The 20,348-nt window shown below is 42.6% G+C and overlaps 1 protein-coding gene across 2 annotated transcripts in view; it reads right to left on the reverse strand.

The window, feature by feature from the left end:
- The window catches only part of LOC126457206 (annulin), a 478,708-nt gene that overhangs the window by 32,285 nt on the left and 426,075 nt on the right, over positions 1–20,348 (reverse strand). For both annotated transcript variants that reach the window (XM_050093306.1, XM_050093305.1), the window contains exons 3-6: positions 16,313–16,440; positions 13,167–13,296; positions 6,196–6,425; positions 1,196–1,370 (exon numbers count right to left, since the gene is read on the reverse strand). In XM_050093306.1, coding sequence (XP_049949263.1) covers positions 1,196–1,370; positions 6,196–6,425; positions 13,167–13,296; positions 16,313–16,440 — 663 coding nt within the window. The remainder of the gene's footprint in view (positions 1–1,195; positions 1,371–6,195; positions 6,426–13,166; positions 13,297–16,312; positions 16,441–20,348) is intronic.

The following is a 20,348-nucleotide window of genomic DNA, read 5'->3' on the forward strand; positions in this document are numbered from 1 at the left end:
ATTTAAAAAAAAAGACTGAAGAGCAGTCTTATTGTATGAAGAATTAAACTTGCATTACATGACAACTGAAATGCTGGAGCATGAAATAAACTTGAGAGGATGTGCAGCTTCATTACAGGTGAGCTGAGCACTTGATAGTGTTTGTATATTTTTTGATTGAATGATTCATAGTTGCAGGCAGAAACAAGCTGCATATTATGGGCCTGTCAGTGGCATTATCTCTTACAACATTTTGTTGGTATATTATCAAAGAAAAACTGCCAATACCTTCTTAAACCATTACAAGCGGGAAATACAGTAGGAATTGAGATTCAAAAACTAGTAGATAGGTTTTGGTATTTGAGCAGCAAATTAACTGACAATGTCTCAGATGGGGAAAACATAAACTGGAGCGATAGGCAATAGTAAGAAAAGTACTTCTAGAAAAGAGAAAATTGTTAGCATTGAATCTAAATTAAGGAGTTAGGACAGTCTTTTCTGGCAGTATTTCTCTGCTCTCAATTGTAGCCTTGTATTGGATGGAACCATGGACAATAAGCAATTCAGACAAGAAGAGATTAGATGCCTTTGCAATGTGATGTGGATCTACAGAAGAGTGCTGAAAATTATAGGGGCAAATTGTATAAATAATTAAGACATACTGAATCACATTTGGTAGAAAAATATGTTTGGTACAATTCAAGTAAAAGAAGGGATTGGTTGATATGACAGGTTCTGAGGCATCAAGAAATCATTAATTTGGTCATAGAAGGAACTGTGAGAGGCAAAACATGCAGAGGGAGACTTAGCAGATTCAAATGATTGTAAGTTGAGGTTGTTATGCAGAGATGAAGCCTTGCATAGGATAGGCTAGCATGGAGGGCTGCATCAAACCATTCTTCACACTGAAGACCACAACAAGAACACAAATGAAGATTACATATAGCAGTAGTTACAAAGAAAGCCTATGATTCTCCTAGATTGTGTGATAAGGATGAATGAAATATCAAGTTAAAGTACTCGCTGTTTCTGAAAGACACACATAGCAGCTCACATTTGTAACTTATTTCATACTTTAAGAAATCTACAATAAGGGTATCATGATTTTATGAAGAATCCAAAGCTACTGTGCCAGATACTATCACAGGATTTAACTGAAATATTTAGCAGTGGAATTCAGTATTTTAACAACTACTCCACTGACACAACAACTTACCAGTCGTGAGTACCCCTGCAAATACCCAGCACTGACCATATTTCACAGGTTTCTTATTCTTGTAGAATTGCTGCAAGATCTTCATACTACCTATCCATTTTGTAGGTGGAGTACCACCACCATAATCATTAGACCAATTGCCCATTACTGCTCCATTGTCATCTGGTGAGTTTACCTGCAAATTGGTTGATTTATGTAAAAGGCGTTGTCAGTATGTAGTAACATTCAGGAACAAAGAATTTTGATCCATTAATGGGTGACATACTAATGAATTAAAGCTTAAAGAAACATTTAAAAGCAAATTAAAATAACTGACAAGGAGAAATGCCAAATCACATAAAAATTATTTGCCCAGATCATAGTAGACATCTCCAGTTTGTTGATAGTTTTTACTGTCATCTCTGTAACAGCAAATACATTTTCATTAAATATGGCAGTGCACTGTACACATTATATGATATATCTTTATCTGCATTGCTCTGTTCCATAATACTAAAACAACTACTTCAAGAATTCACATATTTTCAGGCTAATAAAGTCTTGATGTTTATGAAAGATGATCTCAATAGTGTTAATCTACTTCAAACATCTTGCTCTTTTTAGTTTCCTACACTGCAGGATTTCTTCCTGTGTCATGTTGTATTTTTCTGTGTCCTCATTTTTCACTGATTATTATTCTTTATGCTATGCTTCATTAATTTTCCTTAAATTTGATCATTTTAATTGACTCTCTGTTTCAAATTTATGTTACCAAATATTTTTCTTGAATTTCCACTTACACTGCAATTCAGTTTTTGTTTTGTTATTGGTTTTGTAGATATTGGGTGCTCTCATTTGGCCTTATACATCAGCTTAATTCTCCATGCAGCTTCAAATATTTTTGTATCTTCCTGATACTGTTTGAACAGGTATCAATTAACGTATTTCACATTATTTTTTGGACACTGCTCCATTGTAATTCAAATTTTCTGACGTGCACTTCTGTTAAATACAACCTCAGAAGAGAGCAGGACTACGTACAGCTTCTGAAGGCAAACTAATAATCATACAATTCCTTCTCTTTTTTTTAGTAATCAGTCTTCTGACTGGTTTGATGTGGCTCACAGTGAATTCCTCTCCTGTGCCAATCTCTTCAATTCAGAATAGCACTTGCAACTTACATCCTCAATTATTTCCTGAATGCATTCCAAATCTCTGACTTCCTCAACAGTTTTTGCCCTCTACAGCTCCCTCTAGTATCATGGAAGTCACTCCCTGATGCCTTAACAGATGTCCTACCATTCTGTCCCTTCTCCTTTTCAGTGTTTTCTACGTATTCCTTTCCTCTCTGTTTCTCCGCAGAACCTCCTCATTCCTTACCTTACCAGTCCACCTAATTTTCAACAATCATCTGTAGCACCACATCTCAAATGCTTTGATACTCTTCTGTTCCAGTTTTCTCACAGTCCATGTTTCACTACCATACAATGCCATGCCCCAAAGATACATTCTCAGAAATGTCTTCCTCAAGTTAAGATCTATGTTTGATACTACTAGACTTCTCTTGAACAGGAATGTGCTTTTTGCCAATGCTAGTCTGCTTTTGATGTCCTACTGTCTGTCATTGGTTATTTTGCTGCCTAGGCAGCAGAATTCCTTAACTTCATCTATTTCGTGAGCATCAATCACAGTGTTAGATCCCTCGCTGTTCTCATTTCTGCTATTTGTCATTACTTTCACCTTTCATCGATTTACTCTCAATCCATATTTTGTACTCATTAGACTATTCATTGCATTCAGGAGATCCCATAACATAACTCTTCTTCACTTTCACTTACGGTAGCAATGTCACCAGCGAATCATATTGTTAATATCTTTTCGCCTTGAATTTTAATCCCACTCCTGAACAGTGGCAGCTGCTGTGTAAGAGCAAAAGAGCATGTGAACAACCTAATTTTCGACACCTTGCGGATTTATAGGTTATTTTTCTTTGAATGCTGTTAAACTTACCATAGATGCTGCAGTCTGAAAGATACCGCACTTAAATCCACTACACGGCTGCTTCTCTAGACTCTATGAAATTTGGCATCAGGATAGCGAGCACACCTTCAGTTGTGCATGTTTTAAGGAGCTTTTGCGCATGTGCAACTCGTATGACGCAATTGCCTTATGGGCCAAATACATAGGCCTACAGATTTGATGAACACTATGCGCGCTCACAGTGTACACAGCGGTAGCACATTGCGGCAGACTTGTATCCCCGTTTGCTTAGCAAAAATCCTGCTATATGGTAGCACACTCCTCACATAGGCTAATTCACTCACTGTATGTTACAGTGAAATTATATCGGACGTCAGTGTATGTTAAAGTTGTACAGACAGTAAACCTGTTTTGTGGGTTTCTGAATGAGTTGTGGCATATTATGAATTTGAGGGACTGAGAATTATGAGGGCCTAAAGTACCTATACATCGATTGTGAGATTATAGCATTTATTCATGCTTATGAAATCTGTTGATCGTATAGTCAGTCAGATTTATCTGTACTGTAGGCCGACTTTATGTATATGAAAATTCACGAAAAGCTGTATGACACGTTTCTCTGATATTCACTTAAATTTTAGGATCGACGCTGGTGTGGTTTAGGCCCTTATGGATCTCACTGCTTTATTTGTACTCTAGTCAAGAGGCCATGTTGGTAGACATTACTAATGGGGTTTGGTCATTTGCACATAATATGGCACCTTGGGTTGGGAGTTGGTTGTCTATCTTGCGGGAATCGGCTTATGCGTGCAGTGTAAACATGAACTGTGTTGAATATATTTTAAATCCTATTGGAAAATTAAGGCTGTGAGGATGGGTCGTGAGTCGTGCTTGGGTAGTTCAGTCGGTAGAGCACTTGCCCGCGAAAGGCAAAGGTTCCGAGTTCGAGTCTCAATCTGACATCTGACACACAGTTTTAACCCACCAAGAAGTTTGTTATCAGCACACACTCCTCTGCAGAGTGAAAATCTGATTCTGGGAACAGAAAAGTAAATTATCAGGAAATGTAGCCGCAAAGAAACTAGGGCTCCGAGAACAGATCCTTCGAGAGATTGACGAAATCAAATAGGCATGACTACAAGCGAACATTTAACAAGAAAGTGTACACTTTGCACAAGTTGTTGCATGGGTGCAGTGTAAGAATATCTGATTTTTAGTCCAGAAGTAAATTCGTGAACTAGTACATCTGTCAGAGATCTTGTACATTTGTCCGAACAAATGGAAAAGCACGAAAACTCCCACTTACACAAAAATGCGTATTGGAGAGTTGCGAAAGATTACACATTATTTCGTTATTGCCCCAAACTGTACTTAATTATGTACAAAACAACTGAATTCCACAAGAATAATTCTTTCTTTTCAGAATGAGATTTTCACTCAGCAGCGGAGTGTGCGCTGATATGAAACTTCCTGGCAGATTAAAACTGTGTGCCCGACCGAGACTCGAACTCGGGACCTTTGCCTTTCGCGGGCAAGTGCCCTACCGACTGAGCTACCGAAGCACGACTCACAGCCGGTACCCACAGCTTTACTTCTGCCAGTATCTCGTCTCCTACCTTCCAAACTTTACAGAAGCTCTCCTGCGAACCTTGCAGAACTAGCACTCCTGAAAGAAAGGATATAGCGGAGACATGGCAAGGTTCGCAGGAGAGCTTCTGTAAAGTTTGGAAGGTAGGAGACGAGATACTGGCAGAAGTAAAGCTGTGGGTACCGGCCGTGAGTCGTGCTTCGGTAGCTCAGTCGGTAGAGCACTTGCCCGCGAAAGGCAAAGGTCCCGAGTTCGAGTCTCGGTCGGGCACACAGTTTTAATCTGCCAGGAAGTTTCAATTCTTTCTTTTGTCTGATATGTGTCTTATTATTATTGTTATTATTACTGTTGTTATTATTATTGGCTGTGACTGTAGTTGCATAAACTTGTTGATAAGCATAACTGTTTTACAGCAGATGCTATTAATTTCACACTCTCAAATTTATTTGAATCTAAAATTTGTGAACACCCGGAGTGTATACTCACGAGCCGCCACTGCTCCTGAACCTTTCTTTTATTTACATCATTGCTTCTTTGAAGTAGAGATTGAACAGTAGGGCCGAAAGACTACATCCCTGTCTTACACTCTTCGTAATTCGAGCTCTTCGTTCTTGGTCGTCCACTCTTATAATTCCCCCTTGGCTCCTGTACATATTGTTTGTTATACGTCTCTCTCTACAGCTTAACCTTATTTTTCTCAGAATTTCGAATATCTTGCACCATTTTTCATTGTCTAACGCTTTTTCCAGGGCGACAAATCCTATGAACGTGTCTTGATATTGATAACAACGTGTTACAAATGTTTAATGCATCAGTAAATACAGCAGCTCTATCTATCTGTCTATCTGACCATTCAAATGGGATATTCTCTTTAGCAGCTGCTAATGTTTTTTTCTTGACATGACTCATGCAAACACAGTACATATAACTCATATAAGCTACCAGGAAGGACCTGCATGATACCACAGCTAAGAGAATTATCATGTGGTGCCCCCTCTATAATCACAGTTCCCAATGTTCATCTGCACAATGATGCTAAACTTGGAGGTAGCCAGACTAAATCTTGATGGTGAATTGAGACAAGTACGCTATATCTTGGCACTGTGTTTCACTCTCTCCCTTCTTTCATCATCGTACAACAAAAACATGACACCACTGCACACACACTCATTACAGGGATCCTTAAGGGCAAATTCTCATACACGGTATGGAAAAGGACGATTGGGCACAGAGACAGAAAACCCTTACACTTAGCCAACTGAACAATCCCTCGGAGACTCCCAGCCAACAATTCCATGTGACTGTCTCTTTTGTTAAACATTTACCAAACGCTGCTAGCAGGTATCATTTTAAACTCCATCCAAGCAGTTGTTCAGGGTGCTTCTAACAACAAAATTGCTATGCAAGGAAGCTAACATGTAAAAAGTATTCACCCAGATGATGTGGTACTCACTGCTGCTGAGATGGCTCTGCAGACCCTCACAGGATCTCCGCACTCACTTGGGCGAACGCCGCCGATCTTGCTGACGAGATAGAGGGCACAGTCGAGGATATCCTTCTCAAACTGGGCATACTTCCAGACACACGGGCGCAGCCGGTTGTAGCTGCCTCTCCAGATGAGGCCTGTGTCGTTCAGCACATACTCCTGCAGCAGTTCTTCTCCTTCCAGGAACACCTGGTCCTCTGCCAGGGGAGAGAAACAAAGGAATGAACATTTTCTGTAAGTCACTGCCATTTCTTTTTAATATATGCTTTCAAATTACGTGAGGCTTATAACAGGACATACGTTGTGAAAATTTGTTGTAAGACCTATGTGACCAAACTGCTGACGTCATCAGTCCCTATGCTTAAACACTACTTAATCTAACTTAAACTAACTTACGGTAAGGACAACACACACGCCCATACCCGAGGGAGGACTCGAACGTCCGACGGGGGGAGCCGCGCGAACTGTGACAAGGCGCCCCAGACCAAGCGGCTACCCCGCGCGGCTTATGCATTGCGGTGGAAGGAATATAAGACAACTCTAATTCCGAGATTTGAGAATATGATGTTTCAGTACTGAGAGTACGACTATTACATTTTGTGAACATTTGCTGGAAGTAGAAAAGATCACCCCCCTCCCCCCCACCCAGAGAATGGATGTTAGCAAAGGTTGAATCAGTGTTCAAGGGAGGGACACAATTTTTATTCCAAAATAACTACAGTGCTTATAAGAAGAACTGTGGAGGTCCTTTTGGACGAAGGCTAAGGCGTATTCTGCAGCGATTGTTCGTGTATCGCCGCTCTATTCAGCACACAGATAACTGAAAAGCACATTCACTGACTATACAAAAGTGTTCAGTAGATATATTCCTATAAGACAAATGCTGTGGGGAATACTTCCCGAAAAAGACTTTCCAAGCCTTAATCATAGAACTCGTTTTTTAAATTATGTGTAAGTGCACCACTATTTTATTAGTGACTGGAGCTCCTGCTGAGATCCAGTTAATGCCCCACTTCAGCATAGGCTCTGTTGCAGCTGACATTGAGCTTTATTTCACAAATTCTAACATTGGTAGATGAGTTTTTACATTTGTTGACTGATAATGTATATACGAGGGCGTGCCGAAAAGTAACTCCTGCGAATTTTTTATGTGAAAACTCTTAAGGCTTCTTAAATAAAAGAAACGTTAGTAACATACTACATCTTTATTCTTCATGTCTACACATTTGCAGCCCTCTGCCGCTAGAGAGTTCAGAACTGTAGGACGTAATATAGCTGTGTGTAACGTAACTATGTCGATGCGTGAGAAACAGCCTGCTGTAATCGATTTTCGAATTGGAAGAATTCGTCCACATATGGAGCCACATCTCCTTCCGCATGACAATGACAGACCACACACGAGCGATTTGAGATATACAACAGCCGGCCGGAGCGGCCGAGCGGTTCTAAGCGCTACAATCTGGAACCGCGCGATCGCAACGGTCGCAGGTTCGAATCCTGCCTCGGGCATGGATGCGTGTGATGTCCTTAGGTTAGTTAGGTTTAAGTAGTTCTAAGTTCTAGCAGACTGATGACCTCATAAGATAAGTCCCATAGTGCTCAGACACATTTGAACCATTTGATATATGCAACAGTCCCACGCTTTGAGTTCACTGTTATTGATCGTTCCACCGTACAGTTACGACTTTTCCCCACCCGATTTCCATCTGTTTCCAAAATTTGAAGAACACTTTTGAGGAATTCGCTTTGGTAGTGATGGAACGTTGCAACCAGAGGTGAAATTTTGGCTCCGTCAACAAAGTCAAACATACACTATACAGTGACGGTATCAACAAACAGGTCTCTCGCTGGGAGAAATGTGTTTGTCGTCAGGGTGACTAGGTTGAGAAATAAATATGTAGATATGAAGAATAAAGATGTAGAATGTTAATAACGTTTGTTTTATTCAAAAAGCCTTAAGAGTTTTCGTATAAAAATTCAAAGGCATTAGTTTTCATCGCGCCCTGTATGAGTTGTTTTATTGTACACTTCAGTCCAAACTCTTGAACAATAGAATAATAATGCCCTCACTTCTCCAAGATGATCAAAGTGGAATTAGATGAGGACGTCGTTGTAGCGACTCGGTGCAATCGAGCCGCCGTTTCCTCGTTGTAGTGAACTTCTGTCCCTTAGTAAATGCCTCCTAGCACCACGAAGTGCAGCGTGAGCACATCGGTTGCCTATACTGCGTAGAACTGACACCCGCGTCCCGGGACAAGAATGGGGAAAGAGTGAGGCCAGAGGTCGGAGGCTGTGACCTGTCAAACGGCTAACTCCATTCCGGAGGAACGCGGGGCACGGGCCGCGATCCGACACGCACCATCTCAAACTCCAGCTGCTAGACTGCAGCCGTCAAACTGCTGTCGGCAACGTGGTAGTGTGCTAACCGGACAAAAACTATGAGGTGCCAAAAAGTCATGCTGTACCTTCAATATAGTTCGGACTCCTTTTAGCCGGCGTGGTGCAGCAGTTCGACGCGGTATGGACTCAACAAGTCGCTGGAAATCCCCTGAAGAAATACTGCTTCTATAGTCGTCCATAATTGCTTCAGGATTCTGTGCACGAACCGATCTCTCGATTATGTTCCATAATGATCAATGCGACTCATGTGGGGAAATGTGAGTGGCCAAACCATTCGCTAGAATTGCCCAGGATGTTATTCAAACCAATCGCGAATAACTGAGTCCCAACGACATGGCATAGTGTCATCCCTAAAAAATCCCGTTGTTGTTTGGGAACATGACAGCAGATACGATATTGCAGTGCCTGTGTTATTCTGATGACGATCCACTGCGGTGACTACAGCCGTTGCGAACACATGAGATGAATTCGCAATTACGAATACATAATGGATGTGCGAGTACAGATCGTAGATGTGGTTGACGACACAAGGAAGTTTGGGTCTGGCCGTGAGTCGTGTTCAGATAGCCCAATGGTAAGGCGACCGCTCGCGATTAGCGGGAAATCCGGGTTCGAGATTCGGTCCGGCACAAATTTCCATTGTCGTCATTCCATTCTACAGCTGATGGTAGTCAGTATTCACTATTGCGAATTCATCTGATGACAGGTAATGGTCTCCAAATAGCCGAACATGACCGTTTCCAGTCAATGATTGCTTCAATTGGACCAGGGGATCCAGTCTATTCCATGTAAACACTATCAGCTTGCACAGTGCCTTGTTGACAAAGTGGGTCCGTGACTTCGTGGGGTCTGCGCCGCTCTCGAACCCCACCATCAGCTCTTTCCATCTGAAATCGGAGCTCATCTGACCAGGACACGGTTTTCCAATCGTCTAGAGTCCAAGCGATATGGTCGCGAGCCCAGGAGATGTCGTGCTGTCAGCAAAGGCACTCGGGTCGGTCGTCTGCTGCCACAGCCCATTAACGCCAAATTCGCCGCACTGACCTAACGGATACGTTCGTCGTACGTCCCACAGTAATTTCTATCGTTATTTGACGTAGTGTTGCTTGTTTCGTAGCGCTAATAAATCTACGAAAACGCCGCTCGTCTCGGTGGTTTAGTGAGGTCATCAGGCGCAGCGTTGCCCGTGGTGAGAAGTTACGCCTGAAATTGGGTATTCTTCACACACTCTTGACACTGCGGATCTCAGAATACTGAATTCCCTAACGATTTCCGAAATGTAATGTCCTACGCGTCTAGCTCCAACTAATATTTTGCGCCCGAAGTCTGTTAATTGCCGATGTGCGGCCATAATCAAGTCGGAAACCTTTTCACGTGAATCACCTGAGTACCCGTGATAGTACAGTCAATGCATTGTCCTTTTACACTGTGTGTACGCGATACTACCGCCATCTGTATTTCTGCATATCGCTGTCCCAAGACTTTTGCCATCTCAGTGTATTACTCTCTCGTACAAAGCCGCCTCTACACTTGATGAGGATCCCAATTCGGTGAGCAAGTATATTCGCATGAAGCCACTCACTGTAGGTTAGATCTCATGGAGCTAGCAAATTTCAGGGATGTTGTCGGTTGTTACGTTTTGCCTTCTGTTTCAGTTAGTCCCAGAAATTTCGTATAGGATTAAGATCTCGAGATTTGGTGGCGTAGTGGGGATGCGAGAGGGTGGTTGAGTGTTCGACAAGCGATGATAGTATGTGTCAAGCTACGTGAACATGACTGTTTCTATATCTGAAGGAGGGAGTGTTCACAGAATACTCAACATGAAGATGCAGGATAAAGGGCAAAAACTGGCCACCGAGAAAACTGAAGTAAACATCTTAAGTTCAAGTTCACGGTAATCGAAATGACAGGGTCCAAATCGTGGCGCGGAACACGCCCACGAGAAGATCACACAACCACCTTCAGCCTGAGTTACTCGTATATCCTCCACACGCTCCAGGTTACACGCTTCATTGGGCTGCCGGTAGAATCGACTTCGTGCATCGTTTCAAAAGAAGTAAAACCATGACCTGATGGTCGGAACACCTTACACGCCTCCAGTAAGCAAATGTCCAGTTTCTGTGCTGTTGAGCCAAAAAAAGCTACACAGCTTTGTAATGCTGTGAGCAATAGTGGCCTTTCGCGGGGACTTTTTTCCCCTCTCTTTCACCAGTCGCTGCGTCTCAGAGTAGAACTCTACGCCCTCAGTTTTTTGCTCGATGTACTCAAATCGCTCTCTTCCTCTACGGGCCTTAGCGTCGATAGCTCCTCTAGTACCATGACAGTTATTCTCCAATATCATAACACATGTCTTATCATCATATTCCTACTTCTTGTCAATGTTTTTCAGATGTTCATTCCTTCGCTGATACTGCATGGAACCTCCTCATTCCTTACCTTACCAGTCCACCTAATTTTCAACATTATTCTGTAGCGCCACATCTCAAATGCTTCGACTCTCTTCTGTTGCGGTTTTCTCACAGTTCACGATTCTCTACCGTACAATGCTGTGCTCCAAACGTACATTCTCAGAAATTTCTTCCTAAAATTAAGGCCTAAGTTTGAGCCTAGTAGACTATTTTTGACCAGGAATTCCCTCTTTGCTCGTGCTAGTCTGGTTTCTATGTCCTCCTTCCTTCGTCCGTCATGAATTATTTTGCTTCCCAGATAGCAGAATTCCTTTACTTCGTACGCGATTCAAAAAGTCCAGTGCATGCAGTTCCCTTCGCAACATTCGCTTGGAAACTGGCTGCGGGGATCCGCATATTCTGACAGCACCAGTTCCTCCCGAGTTTTTATATCGTGATACACGCTTGCGAGTCCTGCTCCGTTCCTTGCAGACACGATAAACAGTCCGCGTTGACGTACCAGCAAAACGGTTCATTGCAGACATGCCGAAATCTATCGTGGAAGAAATATAATTTGATATTCCTTTCGCGATAGGTACGGTGTTGGTACAGTCCTCTTCGAGTATAGGTTCCCTAAATTCATCCAACAGGGTTTGGCGCGCACTACGTAGTCTTGCTTTCGGAGGTAAACTGTTTTGCACAGCAGTCCTAGGGGATCTACAGTTTAAAGTGAAATGCACTCCGTCATTGTGCTACAGATTTTCTCATGTGTTCGACATCATTGTACAACTGATTAAGCGATAGATCTGTTGTGATGAAATGACAACACGACTGTAAGGGATTTGAAGTCGAATTTATTTCATGGCTGATTCGTGTGTGATTTATGGCCAAATATTTTGACACATTATAACATGTGCTAAGATGATTCAAAACAATTTGAGAATTGATAACATGCCGAAATCGATCGTGGAAGAAACATGATTTGATATTCCTTTCCGTCATCTGCTGAGAATGTTCTCATTTCATGACTAACACACGGTTGCGGCGCCAACCAGAGTAACTTTCTGCCGCGCGGGATTAGCCGAGCGGTCTGAGGCGCTGCAGTCAAGAACTGTGCGGCTGGTCCCGGCGGAGGTTCGAGTCCTCCCTCGGGCATTGGTGTGTCTGTTTGTCCTTAGGATAATTTAGGATAAGTAGTGTGTAAGCTTAGGGACTGATGACCTTAGCACTTAAGTCCCATAAGATTTCACACACATTTGAATACTTTTTGTTAACTTCCTAATAATCTTGATAGCGACAATATGTTAGACTCTAACAAGTTTTCAGTATTCTGGTCACAAAAATTTCTTCTCTCATAGGAATTCGTATGATTTCGAACGTAGATCAGTTGCGGTTATGAATACTGAGCGATTCTTTGCCGAAGAATTGAATTGCATCCACTGTTGTCAGCGACGAACTTTCACAACGCAAGAGTGCCTGTAGAGGCGAAGTAGAATGCTTCCATCGCGTCAGAAATTTTATCATCGGAAGATCGTCTGCTTCTTGAAGCTCAAAAGATATCATCATGATTATTAATAGGCAAAGGATAATACAACGATTGCTTCAGTTAACAACGTTATTGGGGTACTTGTACAACGAGCTGAAGCAGAAGCGGCCAAAATTAAAGATTTCTCTTGCACTAGGAGAATGCAGCTATCTATATATTGTTCATTTCGATGATAAAATGCTCCTTAAAGTGGCTTGAAGCAGTGAAATATCCATTGAATAAGGAGACTACGTAAGTTGTGAGGGATTACTACGCACAACTGGCAACAGCTTTCTTTTCTGAGAAAATAAGGAGAACCGATTCTCCATGGATCAGGTACACGAAGCTCAAACAACATTAACTGGGAAATAAAATTTTGTTTTTGCTAAAGCAATGTATGCATTTTTGTTATCGAACTTGTGAGGGCTTCCTTGTACTTCATCAAAGAAAGATGTACACACACTGCTGCAGTTACAACAGCATACTGTGACAATAATCTCGATTCCTCTTCCATTTCGTTTTTGAAATGCCAAACCATTTTTAGACAGTTAAAGCTGTGTGACAACTCCGAGACTCATGGGCGAAATCTACAATTACAAGTCTTAAGCTGGTGAGTAAGTACTTACGACGGCACCAGGGGTTGTACAGGATATAGAACGGGTCCTTGTAGCTGTAGCTGACTGCGCCATCGTTCTTCAGTTTGGTGTCGATGTCCATTTTCCATTTTCCCACAATAGCATCTGCCGCCGGAGTAATCTGTAAGCACAAAACCATTGATGTGTACGACTATTCATTACCTTAACGAAAATGCTATGCAAGATATATATGAACAATATCGACATATAGTTTCTCGTGTCCAGTGGTTCGCTTAAGACCGTTAATACTGTTGGTGGATGTCTGAAAAACTTCCAATAATGGCTTCCAAAGTAGACGATGAGCTTTCGAGTGTTTTGAAGTTTGCCTAGCTGCAGGACAGTGACTCTTCCAGTACTGCTAACAGGCAATGAAGATGCAGATAAAGAAAAGTCTGAAGTTTAACGCACCGAAAAGTAATTCGGTATTGTGCCCTTAGAGAGCATAGCTTTCTATTTCAAAATAGTAAACAACCAACGGTCTAACGAAATAAATTTGGGTAAACTCTCGTGTAAGGACTTATAATCTCGTAGAATACCTCAAATACACACACAAAAAAAAAGTTTTGGTTCACCTCGGTACCGAGAGTTCTGGAATCTGTACAGAAAACTGGAATAGAGATCAACATAAACATAATTTCCGCCCTTTTTATTGCTCATGTAAACCACACGTTGCATGTTGTACCACCATACAGTGAGACCTTCAGAGATGGTGGTCCAGATTGCTGTACACACCGGTACCTCTAATACAGAGTAGCACGTCCTCTTGCATTGATGCATGCCTGCATTCGGCGAGACATACTATCCACAAGTTCATCAAGGCACTGTCGGTTCAAATTGTCCCACTCCTCAGCGGCGATGCGACGAAGATCCCTCAGAGTGGTTGGTGGGTCACATCGTCCATAAACAGCCCTTTTCATTTTATCCCAGTACGTGCGATAGGGTACACGTCTGGATAACATGCTGGTCACTGCAGTCGAGCGATGTTGTTATCCTGAAGGGAGTCATTTACAAGATGTGCACAATGGGGGTGCGAATTGTCGTCCATAAAGACAAATGCCTCGGCAATATGCTGCCGATATGGTTGCACTATCGGTCGGAGGATGGCATTCACGTATCGTACAGCCGTTACGGCGCCTTCCATTACCACCAGCGGCATACGTCGGCCCCAGACAATGGCACCCGAAAACAGCAGGGAACCTCTACCTTGCTGCACTCGCTGGACAGTGTGTCTAAGGCGATCAGCCTGACCGGGTTGCCTCCAAACACATCTCCGACGATCGTCTGGTTGGATGCATATGTGATACTTATAGGTGAAGAGGACGTGATGCCAATGCTGAGCGGTCCATTCGGTTTGTTGTTGGGCCCATCTGTACCGAGCTGCAGGGTGTCGTGGTTGCAAACATGGGCCTCACCGTGGACGTCGGGAGTGAAGTTGCGTATCATGCAGTCTATTGCGCACAGTTTGAGTCGTAACACAACGTCCTGTGGCTGCACGAAAAGCATTATCCAACATGGTGGCATTGCTGTCAGGGTTCCTCCAAGCCATAATCCGTAGGTAGCAGTCATCCACTGCAGTAGTAGCCCTTGGGCGGCCTGAGCGAGGCATGTCATCGACAGTTCCTGTCTCTCTGTATCTCCTCCATGTCCGAACAACATCGCTTTGGTTCACTCCGAGACGCCTGGACACCTCTCTTGTTCAGAACCCTTCCTGGCACAAAGTAACAATGCGGACGCGATCGAACCACAGTATTGACCGTCTAGGCATGGTTGAACTACAGACAACACGAGCTGTGTATCTCCTTCCTGGTGGAATGACTGGAACTGATCGGTTGTCGGACCCCCTCCGTCTAATAGGCGCTACTCATGCATGATTGTTTACATCTTTGGGCGGGTTTAGTGACATCTCTGAACAGTCAAAGGGACTGTTCAGCCAGGGTGGGCTATAACAGGCGCGGATCCAATTTTCAGACCTTCAAGAGATCGCAGTATGTTCGTGATGTAGGGTGACTTGACAAATATGTTCCATCTTTGGCGTCTAGTGGTGCGAGGGGGGATGAGAGTGACACTTGCACGCCTGCCAGAGTTGGCTATTGTTCTTCAATATGTAGGCTACTTTCACTATGAATTGTTGATACTCTGTCCCTCTACCTATACCCAACTTTAACATGCCATACATAAGCAGAATGTTAATAACAATAATATCAATAAATTTATAAATATTCCAATACAATAATAAACTAATAATTTGTTTACATTAGCGCATAGTCCATCGGTATAGCTGAACTTGGAAGAAACTGGAAAATTCAGAGAAGTACATCATTTGGAAATTTGACAAGTAAGTGCATCTTGCAGTGATTTAAGGAACTGTCTTAACTTTTACAGGGTCGTAATATACACCATATAAAATCGAAATGCGCGCTCCCCACAATCAGTATTTCGCTTAGTAATAAGTTTTAGATCACAGATATGAATACTACGGGTATACAAGAGTGTACATTTGGCTGTATAGGAACGCAGGCTTTCTCGGAGAACTGCACTGATGGAATATTCTCAGAATATCATTCGAGAGACAGGGTTGTCCTGTAGCAACGTTTTACCGACTTTCCTAGTCACCACTTTCAGGTGAAGATTACGAGCAGGAAACTCGTTGAACGGTCGATACAAGGCGACGTTGCCATTCGGCTGATGTCCCGAGAAGGTTCTCTTTGAGTTATATCTGCCTGTTTCTCGACTAGGCCAATCTTCCTGATTTTTTTACCTGTGTGGAAGTTCTTTCCCTTCAAGCCTTGCCTTACACAACTTCTTCGGACTCCAAAACATGTCTGATTTGTTTTGGCGGTACATACGGTCAGCCTGTGGATGGCTACCTTTAGTTGTGAGGAACGTCTTCTGCAGCCGGCAAGGCTGACAGCCCACACTCTGAGGCTAGCTCTGTAAAGCAGAATTCCTTGGCATTTTAGACAGCTCTAGTCTTCATGAGACATTATTCACTAAAAGTTGGCTAAAAAGTTTGGAAACTAATAGATGTAAAATGTAAGTGGTTTTGGTGAATTGTTCTTCGGACAGGGACGTGACCGCCATGACACTCCCCTCCGCTGCACTCTGGTAGCGCTAGCAGGTGGCGGACGCGCGCTCACCTGTATGCGCAGGATGTCGTCGGCGCTGGAGTCCAGCACGGCGTTCCAGGCGGCTCCAGACTCGGCGCCCTTGGCCAGCAGCGGCACGGCCACCAGCGTGCCCTGTCCGTAGCTCGGCTTCTCCGCGTCTGTGCAGACACACAACAGGCACACAGTCAGCTAACACAGCTCCACTGCCTTGAGCATTTGAATATACGGGTTACAAATGTAACTCAAAAGTTTTCTTTAGCAAGACTGTACTTCCTGTTAAACTAAAATTAAAATTGTAGGTGATTACTGCATTATTTCATGACCATTCTTTGACGTCTAAATGGATAAGCCTTCAGTTTCTCCAGTGCCAAGCCACTTAGGTGTAACGGTAGATTACGCGAAGTTTTAGTTAAGAAATCCGCATTCAGTCACATTTACTTGAAGAAATACGACTGGTATTTGGGGTATTATACAAAAGGCTGTGGCCACATTATCAAAAACAGGCTCTAGAAACTGTATTTTTTCTGCTGTTTGTAGCTCTCTATGGAGAGGAAGTAAATTATAGATGCATTCTTGGTAAACAAAGCTTATTGTGAACGATATATCGAAAGTTTGTCTCTCCCGAGTGTATTTCGTGTAAAATTAAAAAACAAAGCGATGAGTTTCTCCGACGTTTCAAGAAAAACATAATTCCTTCACTGTAATTCAAGAAGGAATACTCCCTCGATTATGCTACTCAAATCTCAGAATATCTTTAGTTCTTTTGAAGCAAGTTTTTGACTTACATGCATAAAATACTTATGGATTGCGCTCGCGAATGACAGACTACACATGCCCTAAACCACTTAAAGTGAATGCTAGGTTGGTATCTTACAACAGGCCGGCCGATTTCCTTCCTTATCGTTCTTCAGTCTGGTTCATTCTCTAATGAATCCTATCACCTTCTATCCCTCTACCTCGTACAGATCCGGATTTGACTGCCAACAGAGCAAATAATTTTTCAGTAAATGTCATCACTGCACGTCAGAAATTCACCCTGCTACCATAGACTTCCTTCATATTCACTTTGGTACTGTGAACTGTCTTTTGTTTTTGACAACAATAACAAAACGATTTCGCAATGTAGTAGCCGGTTGCAACCATTCAATGGACATTCTCACACTGCACATATACAAAAAATAATGGAGAGAAGGAATCACTCTCGAATCTGTAAAAGTGGCTACTCCTTTCATGAACGTAAACATGAATGATTAGACAAAGGGATTTCATTCTGCCTATAAAACCTACCTACTGCTCACCACATTTATGTAGATGATGCAATAAAACGCTATGTCACCTCTTAGAGCATATGGTTTTACGTATAATTTTATTCTTATTTTATAATTCCATGGATTGTTGATGGCAGATTTTATAGATTCTATAATGATTCTTTGTCTCTTCTGTTTTATCTGAATACAGTCCGATGATGGCCAATGAATGGTCGAAGCAGGTAACTAAATTGTGAAATACTTTTCAGATTGTTGTCGCATAACATAATGGTCAATCAGTCATTTCCGATGTTATTTAGTCCTTACAATGAGATAGCTGTGCAGGAAACTCAGAAGAGATTTGCAAAGGTATATCAACGTTCGGGAAGAAGAAATAAAAATGTTGAGGTTTGCCGATGACATTGTATTTCCGTCCAAGACATCAGAAGACTTGTAAGAACACCTGGAAGGAATGGATAGTGCCTTGAAAAGAATCTATAAGATGAACTTCGACAGAAGTAAAACATTGTACTCAAATTAAATCAGACGATGATGAGTAATTAGGTTAGGAAATGGGACAGGGGAAGATGAGTTGGCAGTAAAATAACTAACGATGGCCGAGATAGGATATAAAACGTAGATTGACAGTAGCAAGACAGAAATTCGGAAAAAGAGAAGTTTGCTGACATCGAATATAAAATGTAAGTGTCAGGAAGTCTTTTCTGAATGTATTTGTCAGGAGTATTGCCTTGTACGGAAATTTAACTTGAACAATAAACAGGTCACACAAGAAGAAGCTATTAAATTGTGGTACTACAGAAGAATGCTTTGGTGTTAGATGGGTAGATCGAATAACTAATGAGGATGTAGTGAAGGGAATTGGAGAAATAATATCTCTGGCATCAAATACTCCTCAGTTTAGTAATGGTGGAAAGTAATGTGTTTTTATTTTTTTAAATTTTTTTTATTTATTCACGGATCCTCGGAGTGGTTTGGTGCGGCCCCCGACGAATTCTCCTCCTGCACTAACCTCTTCAACTCAGAGTAGCACTTGCACCCTTTTTACTTAATTATTTGTTGGATTTATTCATACCTCTGTCTTCCCCTATAGTTTTTACCCTCTGCGGTTCCCTTTAGTACCATAGAGGTTATTCTCTGATGCCTTAACACATATCCTGTCATCCAGTCCATTCTTCTTGTCAGCGTTTTCCACATATTCCCTTCCTCGCCGATTCTGCGCAGACCCCACTCATTCCTTATCTTACCAGTCTACTTGATTCGCTTCGATTCTCCTCTGTTCTGGTTTTCCCACAACCCCTGATTCACTGATACAATGCTGTGCCCCAAACGTACATTCTCAGAGATTTCTGCCTCATATTAAAGCCAATGTTTGATGCCAGCAGACTTCTCTTGGGCAGGAACGCCCTCTTAGCCTGTACTAGTCTGCTTTTTATGTCCTCCTCGTTTCGTCCGTCATGGGTTATTTTGCTCCCAAGATAGCAGAATACGTTAACTTGGCCTAATTCGTGATCACCAATTCTGACATTCTGCTTCCCGTTGTTCTCATTTCTGCTACTTCTCATTACTTTCGTATTTCTTCGATTTACTCACAATCCATATTCTGTACTCATTTGAATGTTCATTCCTTTTAACAGATCCTGTAATTCTTCCTCTCATTCACTGCGGGTAGCAATGTCACCAGCGAATCGTATCATTGATACCATTTCACCCTGAATTTTAATCCCACACTTCAACTTCCCTTTTATTCCGTCATGCTTCTTCGATGTATAGATGGTCCTTGTACATATCGTGCATTGCCAGTCCCTCCGTATAGCGTACTACTATTTTTCTCAGAATTTCGAACGTCTTGCACCATTTTACATTGTCGAACGCTTTCTGTAGGTCGATGAATCCTCTAAGAGTATACTGATTTTTCTTCAATCTTGTTTCCATTATCAAGCGCAAAGTGAGAACTACCTCTTTGGTGCCTTTACGTATGGGTGGGGAAAGTAAAAGTTTTAGTGGAGATGAAGAAGGTTCGTATAAAGGAGACGGGTTCAAACGGATGTAGGCTGTGTTAATTACACGGAGAGAAAAATGCTTGCACAGGACAGGCTAGCGCGGAAAGTTGCGTCAAAGCAGTCTTATGACTGAAGATCACAACAACAATCAGTCAGTGGTACAATCTCCAGCGACAGTGCTCATTTTTTCCTGACTACGAACTGTGTCCCCTGCACTGGTGGGAGCTGTGCAACTGCTTGCCCTTTAACAGGATGTGCCGCAGCCGCCATACGGGATGGAGGTAAGCGGGAGGGGCCACACACGACATGCCGATGACTACGGCGGCGGCCATATGGGGATGCAGGCCACGGTAACTGTCTGGTCACGACCTGGTATGCCGTTGCCGTGGAAGTTGCGAGTCCCGTCTGTAACAAGTCCGTAACGGGAGACTGGCCGGACGAGACGACGACTCAATCAGCGCAGTCGCGCTTCCGGTAGAGCGGTCTGTGCGAGCAGGCGACGCGCTGCCCTTGTAAAGCTCGTACTTTTACAGAAACCACACAGCCGCAAGTCTCAGGACCGTCACAGTGCTGCAAGTGCAGTCGTCGGTATTCGGACCAAACGAGTTTAAATTTCACCATTTTATCTGTAGTCAAGGGAATCTTCTGCTGCGTCACCGCCCCTTAAAATTGATTTGATTAACTTCAGATAGCTCATGCTTGATTTTTTTTCTCAAAAAATAGTAAACAGTGGTGATTTCGGTGTACACTAGCAGCCAAAAAGGAATGTTTTAGTCGAAATATGATACAAACTTTTAG

The sequence above is a fragment of the Schistocerca serialis genome, chromosome 2 (genome assembly GCF_023864345.2).
Source record: "Schistocerca serialis cubense isolate TAMUIC-IGC-003099 chromosome 2, iqSchSeri2.2, whole genome shotgun sequence".
Taxonomy (NCBI): domain Eukaryota; kingdom Metazoa; phylum Arthropoda; class Insecta; order Orthoptera; family Acrididae; genus Schistocerca; species Schistocerca serialis.